Genomic DNA, 15,702 nt, shown 5'->3' with positions numbered 1-15,702 from the left:
TACCTTTCTCTCCATCACTATGCGCTTTTTTAGGCTACTCAAAAACAGCAACTGTAGGAGGTGTCTCTGTGGAGGGGTCCGGTCCGGCGCGGCGCACAGCTTCCCGTCACTCCTCAACTTCCTCTCGGCTTTTTCAGACAGCAGCGGCTCCCTATCACTTCCCCATTACCGGACAGCTAGGCGACTTATTAGCACTGGCCTGTGAGACGCCGAGCCGGGGATGGAGCCAGAGCCAGGATTGGTGAAGCCTTGTTCGGAAGGGAGCTGGAGCGCAGGCGCGGTCTCTGCTGGAGAGTCGATATAATGAAAAATTACCAGTGGCAGGGAGTGTCATCAAATTATCCTCATGAGCGGGTTTTTTTTGGGAGTGGGGGTGTACTGTCCGATGGAAGATTTAACAAAAGATTGTGGAATGATGACTACAGGTTATTTTCCGTTTAGCAACGCTTGTAAAAACATGTGCAGTGAAAAAGCAAGAACAAAGACTTTTATTTTTGGACGTCAGGCCTCCGTGGTGCTCTCAATAAAGCTGTTTATTACAGCAACTGAGGAGTAGCACCATCAGCTCCCTAACCAAAACAACTGTAGCTCTTTCAAATAGAGCTGGAAGGATTACAAAGGCAGTTGTGAACTATTAGGTAAATAATTTGGCAAGCATTTTGATAATCAGAATATCAATATGAGTATTTTTTAGGGCGGGGGTGGGGGCTTCTTTAATGTGAATTATGATTCCTTCACTCCTATATGGCAGAGATTGGAGGACATAATCTTTGGCTTCAGGAAACAATGATCAATATCTTTCAACTCTTAATTAAAAAGAAAAGTGAAAATAATTTTAGCCCATTTTTCTTACAATCCACCTTGCTTGAAACAATTTATTTATAACTTAGTGATGCTTAAAGAAGCAGTTATAAGCCATTATTAAGGACGAGTCTGAACACATCCATCAACGGGTTACCATCATTTATAGATTTATAATTTTATGGTATATTGATAGGATGTTTTTCCAGTTACTTTTAAGTAAAAGTATGCTTATTGCCCATTTGTTCAGCTGTTTGTATTTGTATTGTTCGGTAAATTTAAGTAGGCTATATTGACAGCTAGTAACATTTAAAGTAAAAATGACGTTTAATGTGTGAACTTACTCAGACCAAAAATAATCAGATTCTGGAAAATGTATACAACAGTTAGTTCTGATTGGACAAGAGGCATTCCATGAGTGCTGATATAGAGTATAACACCACTCCGCCTCAGCCAGGTGTTCTGATTCTGTTAATGAACATCACAGCAGACTGCGTACGTCTACATTAATCCAGCTGGTACCTGTGAACCACACAGCAGACTCTTATTTCGCTGGTTGATGATGAATTAAATCAAACAGATAAATGTACATGATGAAAAGCAGCTGATCTGTGGTAACCTGTAGACACAGAGTGGAGGAGAATGTTTGGGTTGCTTAGCAACAAAAGTCAATTTTCAGTTAAGTTGTGGAACTAGTTGAGTTGGTGGAGCGAATAATAATCTGTTGTTGATTATTACTGTTTACTACTATTGCTGCTTGTGTAACTCGAAGTCGTGATGTTTTAGTGAATATTATCACAGCTCTGATTATCTGCGGCACGAGGCCGCTACGACCGAATCACAGCCGAGATGATATTCAGTACATCACTCCCTCTCTTGTGATATTGCTTAATTAAAGCATTAGTAAATGTTCTATTAAACACTGACAAAGCTGTGCAGCTTGTAAAACCTTTGTAAAGGATGATACTTCTGTCAAAAGGTGTCCAAAAATGCGTTCATGTAGTTTTGCTACAAACAATGGTGCCTATGTACGAGTTAAATCTGAGTGAGCATCTCAACTCTTAACCTTTGTGGCTGCAGCAGTGAGAGCTTAACTATCTATCACCGAGACAACTGGTTAATAAATGTCAAGCTGACCAATGTCCTCCATTTTTATTCACCCTTGAAGTAGACATGAATTCCTGTCTGGTCCAGAAGTTCTGAAACTGACCTAAAAAAATTGCTGAAGATTTTCCCAAGGCAGAGCCGGAGCAGCACAACATCTGGGTCATAGCCGTGTTTCGAACAAAGCTTTCTTTCCGCAGTGCAGCCCACTCCTACTGTACCCACCCACAGACTCAGAGGTTTACTACTGAAGCTTTGGCTCCACACCAGCACGAAGAACAAAACATGAAAATGTTTCTGGCACACTGTTGGGAGAGTCTTAGCCGGAGAGCTCAAACCGAAGGTGTTTTTTATGTGAGGAGGTATGAGACTTTGAAGCTGAAGCATTAAACTCATCAACAACTGCGCCCTTCAGATGAGGATGAATTGACTTTTTATTAAAGTTGGGTTCAACAAGGGTCTGGCTGCATACAAAGGAGGCAAAGAAAACAATCAAGAGCGTTTCAGAATGATCCAGAATCAGGGCGAGACTTTCACACCGTAACTCAAAGGCAACACTTGACTCTTGACTCGCTCAATTCCTCCTCTTGAAATAAACCAAGTGTGGGTGTTCCCTGGAGGAAATCACCGCTTAGAGCTATTCTCAAACGTAATTTTATTTGATTATGAAGCCAGAGAGATTCTTATTGATATGTTTGATTACAAATGAAAAGGTTATTCTGAGATTTTGGCAGATGTAGATGTGAGAGGATCCTGAGGTTTCCTTTTGTTTTGGCCTCATTTCAGTCCTGGACGTCAAAGTAATCGATCACAGGTTCTTCTTTGACCACCTTCGACCAGCTGCTTCCACTGGCAGGCCTAGAGGGAGAAAATGATTCAAAAACAGGCAAAAACTAACAAGAAAGAGGACAAAATAAATGTATAATTTAATGATACTTTTGAGCGACAGACGAAGACATACTTGCTGCTGTGCTGTTTGATATGAGCGATGGGAGGAGGAGCCCTCGCAGCCGACTCTCGCTCTATCAGTGATGTCAGGGTGAAGTTTGGACAGACCGACTTCCCCCTGAGAATGAGCAAACATTTTCAATGCCACAATCAACATTCTGATCTGTTATGAAAGGCATCTATCTGCACAAATATTCTTTTTAAGTTACTGTGTGAATTCGTCTTACTTCTGGGCAGTGATGACCACGTTGCGTTTGGGCTCGCTGTCGTAGCTCACGCTCTCCACGCTGTAGACCTCGGCCAGCTCGTGGATGGTCTTCCGGTGATCTCGGTTCATGGGTCGGAAGCAGTGGCTCCTTTTTGGCTGTTTTCCCTGCAGAAACCAGTGATGAGTGTCCATTAAGGAGAGACATTAAGAGACGCTCTTTCCTCAGCCCCCGAGGGACATTTACACGATGGGAACTTCTGGATTTGGCGTTCATTTCTGAACATTTATTTTAATTCTTAATAACAAAAATCTACTTTGTTGGTGAGCTGAAAAGCCAAACAGAAGCAACAGATGTCGTTTGGCAAGACACTGAATCTCAAATCGCTCCCGAAGGTGTAGCTGTAGGTGCATGAATGTAGTTAGTTCCTGACTGGAGATTGGCTCTTGGTATAGCAGCCTTCGCCACCAGTGTGCGAATGAGGGGGATTCAGACCTGGTAGCAACATTTGGTTTCAGGTGGACAGCCGTAACTACAGGTGTGAACACACCCAGGATGGATTGAGGACGCATTCAGACCCGATCACTCAGGCCACATTTATCCACATGCGTCTGGCAGTGTGTACGCACGTGTCCTGGGCCACATTAAGCACCGCCCACTCTCCCTCGTAGCTTTTTGAAAGAAGCTTTTTTTAAGTTATAACCTGTACTTAATGTTACATTTCTATTAAATGATTTCGGTTTTTTTGGGTCAATTCCCGGTCTCCCTTTTTCTGTTTCCCGGTTATCAATTAATTGTTGTTCCCATCATCCTTTAAACAACTACGGGGAACGTAACACACGGCAACAATCACGTGGATACGGGAGAGCCCTCGCCTCTCATTCCTGTCTGATTTAACATTCCTCTGCTGTGTCTCTTAAAAATCTTATTTTCATTTATTTCTCACGTCACTTGTAGTTAATGCATTAGAACGGAGTGTGCATGGAGAGACAGACAGATCTCGTCTGTATTTAACCAGCAAGGAGACTGCATTTAAGTTTTTAATACAGGACGATCCCCAACCATCGAGAGGGAGAGACGCCGTGGGTGAGAGATATGATCCACTTGCAGTAAATCACATCGTTGTGCATGATGTTTGCTCCACATGAGATGGCAATGAGAGCAACGGTCAAATGCTAAACTTAAGGCTTTAAGAAGGTAGTCGTCAAGCCAACGGATGACGGTGTAATGTTTATTTAATTGTGGGCATGAAGTGTATGTGTTAAGCATGTTTTATTGCCCTAAAAGAGCGTTTGTGAAAAGAAAAACTGGCACAGAAGCAGCTCCCTTTCTCTGCCAGAAGCTGCTAAGAAAGAATTGCAGCAAAACATCAGCAGTGAACAAGATTTAATAACCTCAGTTTCGAGCAAGTATGAGCCCACACAAGAAGGCAAAGAGTAGAAAATGAAGCCAGGAGAGGCTGCACAGGAAGAAGGAAGTAAATATGATAAAACCTTCATAAGTAGACTCATGAGGCAGGAAAGCTTTATCACTGTGAGTCACTGTTAAAGTCATGTATAAACAATCCTTTACATCCAGCAACAGTGACCTTGACAACTTCCTCCTCATAGCCTCAATGCCTGAACAAACTATTTTTCTCGCCGCTCCTGGAGGAGTCTACTAATTTGGTTTGGCTTAGAAACAGGTACTAAAGAGGCTTCACTCTCCTATAAGAGAGGTACAAACACCCACAGCTAGTCCAGGTCACATGGAGAATTGACCAAGCTCAAAAATAGCTGAATACACAACAACTGGGTCAGAAAGTAACACGGCTGTGAGTTCAGAATCACACAAAGTCTTTGTTCCTTCAGTGTCGTTCTGAGGGGCCAATAAAGGAGTTTATAACAGGGGTAAGTGGTTAACTTGTTATATGTTACATATTAGGAATGGGCATTTCAAGCAACAGTTATTGGAAGATTCCCCCCGCCCCCACCTGCGTACGCAAAGACATGCTGACATAAGGAGAGGTGTTTTACGTTGCATCTTCAATATATAGTATATATATATCCCTATATAGTTGTGGTGAGAATCAGCCAGCTTAGACTTGTGATACGCTAGCGCTAGTTTGACCTTTCAAAGTTTGCACTCGACCGCATTTTCTTCCAAGGAATTTTTTGACGGCTGCAGAAGTCTCTGCATTTTTTCTCCGGTTCCGAAGCTCGCAGCGCCACACCTGTTTAACCGGCACCTGGCGCTAATGCTTTCTTCTTTTGTTACTAAATTAATCAATAATCTCTGGAGTAGGACTGCAAACAACAACTCCTTTAATTGTCCATAATTCTTTCATTTAACTGATTAGTTGTCTGGTCAATAAAATATCGGAAAATAGTAAAAAAAAAAAAATATATATATATATATATATATATTTTTCATGTTTTGTCCAAAAACCTAAACGTGTTCAGTCTGTTGTCATAGAGGGGTAAAAAACATAACATTTACATTTAAGAAGCAAGAAACAAAAAAATTATATATTTTTTTGACTGCAAAATGTCTAAAAAGGCAAAATAAAAGTAGCCGTTAGCTACCGTAAAATACGGAATATTAGACGCACCGAAATATCAGACGCGGTCTGTTTTTGAGGTTTCTGTAGCTATTTATTAATAACATTTGTAAACAATTTATTTCAACACGATTTCAATTTATTTTCATGTTAAACAAATTCAAAACACAAATCATAGCCTACCATCTGTTCTCACCCAGTCCAGTTTGCAACCCTGCTAGCTACCAGTGCGTTAGCCGAGCTCAGCCTACGGTAACGTTGATTACTGTGAGGATGGCGGCTACACTGGCGATGACGCCGGCACATGTCCGTGATGAAACTTTAGCTTGATTACACCGCTATGTCTGTGCAAAATACCGTAACACAATTAAATACCTCTCTGCATTTTATACCCCACTTTTTAGATGAAAATAGCGCCTCTTATACACTGAATTTTACGGTAATTGTCTTTCATAAGACGAATCAACTCACCGTCTAATTGTTGCAGCTCTACTGTAGAGTGATAAAACCGTCGTATAACTCCACGTACAGGAAACGGAATATGATGCAGCACGTTCGCAGCATATACTCATCGATACCCTCAGGTTGTTCTAACTTTGTGCATGAATTCTCTTCATGTTTTGCTTTGCTTCATGGCACACCTGCTGTTGCAAGTGTGCCTTAGAGTGTTTTTATAATATAACCCTGTTTTGGTGATGTTGCATATGAGTGCAGAACAGACCTATTACAATGACTAGCAGCTAAAAGACACATCTTTTTTCTTTGTCATTATTGCCCAGTGATAGCACAGCCACTAGAGGGCACAGTGCATCACAAAAGGGCATCACTATACTGGCAACTGGATATTTCCATCATCTTACCTTATTTACCAGCTCAATAAGATTCTTGATCTCGTCCTCGACCTCGCTGACAAATTTCAGGTCTTTTCTGAAACAGAGAGTGCAACAGAGAGGAGTTAAGGGAGTTTGTAGTAGGTTTGATCATCTGTATGTATCCAGGTTCTGTGATTAAAACGATCAGAATTGTAAAAGGCGGTCTTACCTGGCGTCCTCTTTGAGGCTGTCGCTGTATATAGAAGTAGAGCGGACGTGGAAGGGGTCAGATGATGAGTCGATCTGCAACGCCTCCGCCAAACGCCTGTTTCTCTCCAGGGTGGCGCACTCTTCATCACATTCAAGCCTGAGAAACAAACATGTTGGCTTCACACCTCGCTTGTTTTAGCTTGCTGTTCTAAAAGTCTTCTTGTGAAGCTGCTGCTGAAGCTGCAGTAATCCATTAAAAGCATCCCCTTTGATTGATTCATTTAAAAATTAATGCACAAACAAAAAGTCATTATTCACAGTGAGCAGGAAATCCATTTCTCTGCGGAAGAACATTTAAATTATGTTTCATTGATTCAAAGTAACAGCATGACGCCCCGGCCTCACAGCGCCTCTCCGCTGTGCTAAAAGCCCTGCAGGAAACGGCCTCAACACTATGTTCTCTACCTGTTCTGTTTCGCCTCCTTCTTGGTGAGGAGCGGGCCCATGTCCATGGAGTCGCCGAGCTGCATGTCGGACAGTTTGCTGGCCATGGCGATGGCTGCATACCTGCAGGGCAGACATTTGAAGGAACGTTTAAACCACTTCATATTTACAAATTCAAACAGCTGAATACAGACACAGCTAAACCGACCTCTGATATGAGCTGGCTGCTTCTGTGCAGACCACCGTTTCCTTTCTTCGACCACAATCACACTGGACAGCTACCTGTGAAGAGAAGGAAAAATCAGCCTCCAGGATATATCAGGGACCCGACGTTCCTGCAGCTGTAAATGTTTTATTGAAAGCTGAGCTCTTGAGTTTGGAAGACTTACACTTGTATGTTATTAATGCATCCAAGTCAACTATTAATGAGAGTATTGCAGCAGATTTCATCAGCTGCTGGTAGCCTACATGAAGCCAAAATGATCAGAGAGAATGCACAGCTACCCCACTGAATATAAGCTTAATTATTTAGAGACGGGACACAAAATGTGATGATGGGAGAACAAGATGTAACAAAGACCATCTGCACAAACTTTGTGACCCATATTTCAGCTACTAGAAGTCCAGCTGTTCTCAGCAGCAGCGTTTTGTACCTTGGCAGTGCAGGTGGTGCGTGGGCAGCTGTCTCCTTTATGGCACGGAGCGGAGCACGGGTGGCAGCAGTCCGGACGAGGCAGCACGCAGGGCTGCTGGCAGCTGCCGTCTGCTAAACACTCGCCCCGATGGCAGAGCCGTCTGCAGCGGTGCATTTCACACGGCAGTGTTTTATTACACGTCAGGCCACATGAAATGTCCTGCAGGTGACACGGGATGTTGCTGCGTTGCTGTGGGACAAGAAAAGAGTGCCGTTTTAATCACAGGAATAAAAAGCAGAGAGAAAGTTACGCAAATCGTCCGCTCAGGGGGGAGTTACCTCGTGATTTCCCATGCACCATTTCTGAGTGAGGTACGTGCAGGGTGGACACTTCTCCTCACTGTGGCAGTTGTGAAACACTAAATGAGAGATAAAAGTTAGGACAACATTTCACAGTTGACAACAGCGATGTGGATGTTTTGATCTCACCTGGGTGGTCACACTCGTGTCGCCTCGTACACATGCTTTTGCACTCTGGGGGCTTCGTGCCGCAGGGGATGGGCGGGTACAAGACGGTGAGCCCGCAGTGACACGTCAGCTCGTCGAAACCTACAAACAGACAGGGTAGCACATTAACACCAAACATTACACTGCAGAAGGAAAAACAGGGTACAAAGGTGAATGGCAGAATGTTGTACTTTTGGTCGATAAGTTCAGACTTACTGGACTGCCAGCAGGGCTCACAGTTTCCACGGTGACAGGGCTCCTGGCAGCGGTGGAGGCCACAGTTGAGCTTGTAGCCACAGATCATGAGGCATTTGTGCTCCACATTCTGGACAGAAAAACAGAGCGCAGTTATACCAACTCTACCGTCTGACTCTGCCCCAGTAACCTGACTTTTCTACCCCGTTTCATTTAACGCAAGAATTCCATACATAAGAGCTTTTTTTAACACTTATTAGATGCATGATGCAGGCAGTGTTCATTTTGGCAGCTATTTCAGATTTAGTCTTTTTTCTTTTTGGCCTGTCATGCCTTTATTGACAGAGGACCATGTATAGTGTTGGAAACATGGGAAGAGAGTGGGGATGACATGCGGCAAAGGACCTAGGGCGGGAGGTGAACCCGAGGCCGCCGCAGGACTATAGCCTCTTTATATGGCCGCCGAGCTAAACCGCCGATTTAGTTTTAGTCAACAAAAACTCAAAACATTTTGGTCCAGTTTTAGTCAATAAAAAGTCACTTTTGAGTCATCCCTTTTGATCAAAATGTTGTCTCTTTTTAAACTAATTAAATCAGCTGAAAACAGGTTCAATCTGCTTTAAAGCGGCGTCCTTTCATTAATCATTTCCTGACGATGTTCTCCACAATATACAGCAGATCCTTAGCTTAGGTTATGTATATGGAAACATGTAAAGCCACAGGACGAAGCCGTGCTGTTACAGTAGCACATACTGCACATTGCTCTCTTGCATTTACAGCAGCAGTGTTAGTATTTACCGTTAAAACTTTTTAAACATTCATCATCGCTTCTCATTTAAACAGTCTGGTTGAAGCAGATAGCCAGTGATCGCTCCTGTTTGTGCAGAAGAAGTGTCATTTGACGCGTAAAATGCCCATTTTTCTGTAAGCACATTTTAGTCTCATCTCATCAACGAAAACAAAACATAAGTGTCGAGTTTTTATTATCAACAATCTATTTTCAGCTTAGTAAACGTCTCGACTTCGTCATGGAAAAATGGTCGTTGATGAACATTTGGGTATAGATGCAAAGTGGAGTCATTTTGGTGCAACATTCCAGTTCCAGTATAATTAGTTTGTAATAAAAGAAGTCAAATTGTACATTTTCATATTTATTACGTTTCTAGTATCTATGATCTGTTCGTGTATTTGATTCTGTAGGAATTCAGACGGTAGCTTTCTAGCCCTTTTGTGTCTATGTTGCAAGAAAAATGTCATATCTCATAAAATGCTGATTGTAAAAGTGCTACAAACTGCAAGGTTGCATTTATTTCATTGCAGTTTTATTCCAGTGCTTTATTTACACACATTTGTCAGGTGAACTCGCCTGCAGTGCTTTCGGCTGAAATACAGACCCAAAGTCTTTCTGTGACACAGTTTGAGTTTTTGTTTGCCAAATGTTCAGTCATATAAAACCTTTTTATACTATTAAACTTAAGTTTACGAGTCAGAATTTACAACACCAGCACTGTGACAGCTCTCTGGCCATTTTTAAGATTAATACATTAAATTCTACGTATCATCTGAGTCACTGTTGTGTAGCTTATACCGCCAAGAGTCGCTGAATACTCACAACACAACACAGCTCGCCACACTTGTGTCGGCCACAGGAGCGTTTCTTGTTGCAGCGCCTCTCGCAGGTGAAGACGAGCTCCTCTGGAGAGGAAAGAGTTGGAGGTAAAACACCAGACAACAGAGGCAGGCGGAAATCTCACCTTTGATTAATTTCATGCTATTTAAATCTCACCTTCTTTTTCGATTGTTGTACATGGGACATCCTGAAAAACAAAAGGTTTGTTTTAGCTCTTTGCTCATAACAAAAAAGCTAATCAAATTTCTGCTTGCGTTTCTGACTACCTTTGTCTTAGAGCCACATCTGCATCTGATGGTGGAGGTCAGAGAGCACGGCCCGCAGCTGCCCTCATGGCACAACTTCTCACACAGATGGATGGTGTCTGAAAGTTCATTTATTCAGTCCTGAAAAACCGCAATTTAAATTCCCTCAACCTTTTACATCTCTTGAATCTCTTCCTTACCGCTGGAGCCACAGGCGAGGGGTTGGTTGCACGTCTTCCCGCAGGAGGGGATGGCATCGGAGCAGCTCTTTCGCTCAGCGTAGCCCAGGTCCAGGAGTTTGGTGAGCGGCGTCTGTCTACAGGGACACGTCTTCACCAGGCTCGGGGAGCGCGGGCACGGCTGACACGGGCCGCGGTGGCACACCTGCTGGCACCGGTGAGCTTCGCAGTTCAACATCCTTAAGGAGAAAAGTGTGTGTCAGGAAGTGATGTGAGCCCTGAAGTGAAAGCTTTAATTTGACGACGGGCCGACTTACTTTCCACATATTTTTTCACAGGAGAAATTCCCTGAACCATCAAATCCCTCTTTATCTGTCCCACACAGGACTTCTCGAGTGGTCACGCTGCAGTAGCACACTGACGAATAAAAACACATCTCAGGATACATTTTCATCTCTCGGGACAGTGTGTGGAGCTGTGCTGGCAAGTTGAGACTCACCCTGCTGAACTTGCAGCTGGCAGGGTTGACACGCTCCTCTGTGGCACACCTGAGCGCAGGTGTGCTCAGCACAGTTCAGAAAGGCACCGCAAACCTTGTCACACTGCAGAACTGTACCCTGACCACAACGCATGGGCTGACTGCAAAGACATGGTTCTGTCATTATCATGGTGTCAGAAACCAATCACTCTGAATACTTAGACAATGTCCAGATACAAGATACATACAGAGGATACAGGCGGAGAGATCAACATGATTAAAATGTACCTCGTCTTTCCACAGATGCAGGATTTTGTTATGAAGGCAGGACACTGGGGACAAGGGCCAGGGTGACACAAGCTGAGGAGAGACACAGGAAGTGTTGTTCAACACGAATATTCTTCAGAAGAATTCTGGATTGATGACTTTTAAAGTTATAATCTCGAAGATCTCAGTTTTGTTCTCTTTGGCGGCACCTGTGGCGATAAACGGTAATTGCGGGAGCACACTTAACAGATATCCAGACAGTGTTGCATGTGTGACGTCAACAGTTGGCTCCGGTTTTAACTCTTGATTTTCCTCGCTGACGGTCGCTTTCCTTTTTAGACTGTTTGCTTCATCTGAGCGTCAAATTTGTTTCTTTTTCTTTGGATTTTCACTTATTGTTGAAGTTGTATCTGTAGTCATCCATCTTTTCTTTGTTTGTTCAGCCATAGTAGATTACTGTTTACTGGCAACACTTGCAGAGACCAGAAAAGCAGCCGCTTAGCTCCGCCTACCCTCTCTGGCAGACCAACCACTGCTGGCTGATGGAAAACGCATCACTAACTGGGCACCGCTTGTGATTTTTTCCACTAAAGTCGTCACAGACACCCAGTCTGTAATACTGCAAATGCAAAGGCTTTCATCAGTGGGCCATAGGCTCAATCAACATTGTGTTACCTCATTCGGCGACAGATAGAGACTAGCAGACATTTATTTACATGAAAATCTTCGAGATTATATCTTTAAAGAAACAGTAATATACAAGAAATCCTGTTATTATCAGATGATTTTAAAGTAAAAAACTTGAGTACTCCTAAGAGGATATTTTCAGATAAATTCCCACCTAACCTACAATCACATATGTTTTAACAAAGTCTACCTCCCTCTCACTTACCTAATAATATTTATAAACTTCACTGCTTGATTACATTTCTTTTAAAACCCTAAAGACTTTGTTGTTTAAGACTGTCTCTCACACAGTTACATGCAGACCCAACATGTTTGTTTTCCAGAAAATACCTCAAAAGCAAAGACTCAAAATACAGACTTCCTGTGATTTTTGAGGCTCACATGTTACAGGGATGATTGCAGTCCACCCCGCTCCGTTTCTTCCCGCACATGTCGCCACAGCTGTGGGGAATCTCGCTGCGCTGCCACTCTGGATTGGTCACTTTGCCTGCCAATCAAATACACAACTTGATAAATTGGGGATACATTTTCAAACCATTAAATGATGATTTCCTGGCTTCAAACAGATTCATGTTACGTCTTTAAAACAGCCACTCACCACAGAAGCAGGTGTAGGAAGTCGGTGGTTTTAGTACAACATTCTGGCAGGCTGGACAGCGCCAGCCTTCAGCTGAATCTGCAAAAACATATATAATTTATTATTTATATATAGCGTACATAAAGACAACAGCAGATATTCCCAATGCACAATAACTGCAATGCAATACAACACACTGTTGATGCAGCTGAAAGTACAAAGGCTTTTGTTAATGGGGCCGCAGTGACTAGCTATTGTCCATCTACAACAATATTGTGCAATACAGTGTATAATGCACAGGTGTCACCCAGAGACTACCACATAAAGAGGAGTGTTGCAAGTAGTAAAACAACCAGATTTTTAATGAGGGTCTCACCGTCTGCCTGAGAGGCCGGGGACCGAGCCCACTTCTTGATGCAGTTGAGGTGGAAGACGTGGTAGCAGCTCTGGCAGCTCCACACCGGGGCCATGAGCCGGATGATGTCGCAGCAAACCATACACTCGTACTTCTCCTCAGACAGCTGTTCAATGAGACACCCTGTGGAGGCAGGCGGTCAGAGAGATTCAGACATATCACCCACATCTTTAACCTACAGAACCCTGATGAAGCTCCATCAGAGAATAGTAATGTTCCCATCTAACCTGTCTGAGTCTCCTTGCTCTCTGGTATCCTGTCCCAGTTCCTCTGACCCGGCCTGTGGTTCTGATGATGCGGTCTCCTCCCCCCTCTGGCCTGAAGGGGGGTGTGCCGTCCTGTGCCTCGTCCAGATTTAGCGTTAGCATGGCCTGACTCTTCTTGACCGCCGGCGCCCCTCTCTGCGCCCGTTTCCTCCTGCGATGGTGGTTTGGGCGCTTTGATTGGTCCCTGACGTCGCTTCACCTCAGTGTGCTTCTTCTGATGATCGTCATTGTGAGAATCTGGACCCGTCATGCTGCTCCTCTGACTTCTTTCCCTGATGTCTGAAGGGAGGTGCTCTCCTTTGGTGTCTTTTGCCCTTTGACCCCCTGCTGTATTATTGTTCTCCTTAAAGTGAGGGCCCTTTCCATTTTGTTGTCCCCTTCTCGGCTCCTGGCTGAACCTCCTGGGTTTTTTAGCCTGATCTCCATCACTTTGTTCAAAATTCCTGCCTGCATCTTCCCTGCGCCAGCTGGGTCCATCAGGTCCATCCATGGGATATCCACCTGGGCGACCGCCCCCCACACCTCTGTTGTTACCACTATAAGGGCCAAAGTCACCTCCAGGTCTTTGCCACCAGGGCTCAGAGCTACCATAATTCCCGTCTACACCTCTATTGCCTTCTCTCCTCCCTCTGCCTCTGCCTCGCCTCCTTGATCCATCCTCTCCTTGGTAGGGAGGAGGCTGATGCGATGAATAATTTACATGATCATGGCTTAATGGACCCTGATACAAGTGTCCATATTGTTGAGAGGGATCATAACTATTAGTGCTCAGGTTTCTGTCATTGTTGTGTCTGGGCCGGCCTCTTCTGGATTTATACTGGTAAGGTTTTCTATGTGACGCCTCATCTGAATTGAGGTCAGGTGGGTCTGCAAGCACAAAAAGTGACATTGTTAAAGCCTGGAACTGTGTATATTATAATTACAGTAACCATGTTGAATAGGCAGACTTTCAACAACGAATCTGTAACCTAAATCTCTTGTTCAATTCACTGTATGTTTGTCAATGTATGATCTGTCAAATAAAAACTTTTACATTATCTAGAACAAAAGATAAAACTAAAATCTAACAGTCAACTAATAATCAAATAGGTTATAAACTAGATATTAAGTAGGTAAACTAGTTAGCTACCTCGCCTAATCCCATTTAAGATGACGTAATGTGAGAATTGTTAGACACACACACGCACTGCCTAGCGTAACGACAAGCTAACAGGCCAGTTACATGTTTATTAGCTCCTAGTACTGTGACGTTATCGCAGAGCAGGTGTAATGTTAGCTTGCAAAGTTCACTGTCACATGTTGTCACGTCCGCTAAGAATAGCCGGATCACCCTGACATGTAAGGCTAACTTTTAATACCTTTCACAAGACAAACGTGTAGATTAAATGAGACTTCAATCAGCTGCCAGGTCAGTTTTCCTAGTGTTAGCTCAAAGTTCATGTTAGCTTATGATAGCCGCGCAAGCTAACTTGCCAAATTTAACAGAATGTGTAACGCAAGCTATTTAAAGTGAACATCCAAGCGTTACAGATCAATTCAGTTGAATTTTGAGATTGAGAAATTAGTTTTAAATGCCCAAGTTATTTCAAAATAACATGTTAGTTACCCGAGGAGCCTTCAGCCATTCAGTTTCAACTCTGGTTGTTGCTTCTCCCACGCCACAAGTTTGAGGACGACAGGCTGCTTTGTGAGAGATGACAAGCGTATCCAGGTACAAAGAGAAAATATTCACCTTTTCACCTGTGTACTGTTTGTAAAAACGGTGTCGAACTCACTTAAACCTGGCAACAAGCGCCTCCGTCAACTCACCTTATCAACACTAGCTTTAAGCTAACACAAGCTATATTAAACTAGCGAGGTTCAAAAGCGGAACTTCCGGTCAGCATATTCAGAATAAAACGCAGTTTATTACATGTCAACCATGGTGTCAACAGAATTCAAATGTTAGTCTAACAGAAAATACTTTGTGATCTCTAATTATGTCACTGTTACTTTTTCTTTCCTTTGTATACATATATATTCAACTGTAAGTCTTGTACTTTGATTGTTTTTCCACTGAAAATGCTCTTAATGTATTTGTTATTGTGTTTCTTTCATGTAAAGTGCCTTTAAGTAACTTTTAAAGCACTATACAAATAAAATGTATTATTATTATTATTATTATTACTCTCCCCCATCCAATAATATTCGTTTTAAAAATACAGTTGGACAATAGAGGTTTTGTTTTGACATTGTGTATATTTTTTGTATAAAAAAAAAAATATATTGACATTTATTATTAACATTTTATATTTGGACCCTTTGTACTTTGTATTGCAACTGATCAACACAATAATTTCCCTCGCGATTAATAAAGTTTTATTTCATCTCAATTTACCTAATGAAGGAAAATACCCCTTGCCCTACAGAACCCTCATCTGCTAATATTATACATTTAAAAATACAATTTGAATCATGAATGAGCCAAACCAACTGGTGTGATCATTTTTAGTTGTTAACCTGTTGAAAAAAGCAGAACCCAATGATACCACAGCATAAAGAGATATTTGACATTTGAT

General features: G+C 42.8%; 2 protein-coding genes across 2 annotated transcripts in view; both read right to left on the bottom strand.

The window, feature by feature from the left end:
• Positions 1-158, bottom strand: part of smarcd3b (SWI/SNF related BAF chromatin remodeling complex subunit D3b) — a 42,494-nt gene extending 42,336 nt beyond the window's left edge. The window contains exon 1 of the mRNA XM_069667575.1: positions 4-158. Coding sequence (XP_069523676.1) covers positions 4-15 — 12 coding nt within the window. The 5' untranslated portion in view covers positions 16-158. The remainder of the gene's footprint in view (positions 1-3) is intronic.
• A 2,158-nt stretch (positions 159-2,316) lies between these two features.
• nfx1 (nuclear transcription factor, X-box binding 1) lies at positions 2,317-14,980 on the bottom strand. Its single transcript, XM_069667260.1, has 23 exons — positions 14,751-14,980; positions 13,106-14,011; positions 12,840-13,001; positions 12,485-12,562; positions 12,268-12,373; positions 11,221-11,292; positions 10,954-11,093; positions 10,772-10,871; positions 10,476-10,693; positions 10,297-10,394; positions 10,187-10,217; positions 10,013-10,095; positions 8,422-8,530; positions 8,188-8,307; positions 8,038-8,117; positions 7,718-7,948; positions 7,273-7,346; positions 7,086-7,187; positions 6,640-6,777; positions 6,459-6,525; positions 3,081-3,226; positions 2,867-2,971; positions 2,317-2,763 (listed from the first exon to the last, which is right to left on the bottom strand). Exons 1-23 carry the CDS (start codon positions 14,767-14,769, stop codon positions 2,688-2,690), a joined length of 3,261 nt encoding a protein of 1,086 aa, XP_069523361.1. The 5' UTR covers positions 14,770-14,980; the 3' UTR covers positions 2,317-2,687.
• Positions 14,981-15,702: the final 722 nt, after the last annotated feature.

Source organism: Semicossyphus pulcher, unplaced genomic scaffold (genome assembly GCF_022749685.1).
Source record: "Semicossyphus pulcher isolate SPU_LCO1_2020_fin unplaced genomic scaffold, fSemPul1.0.p SCAF_18, whole genome shotgun sequence".
Classification (NCBI taxonomy): Eukaryota; Metazoa; Chordata; class Actinopteri; order Labriformes; family Labridae; genus Semicossyphus; species Semicossyphus pulcher.
This window is presented reverse-complemented; position numbering and strand designations above follow the sequence as displayed.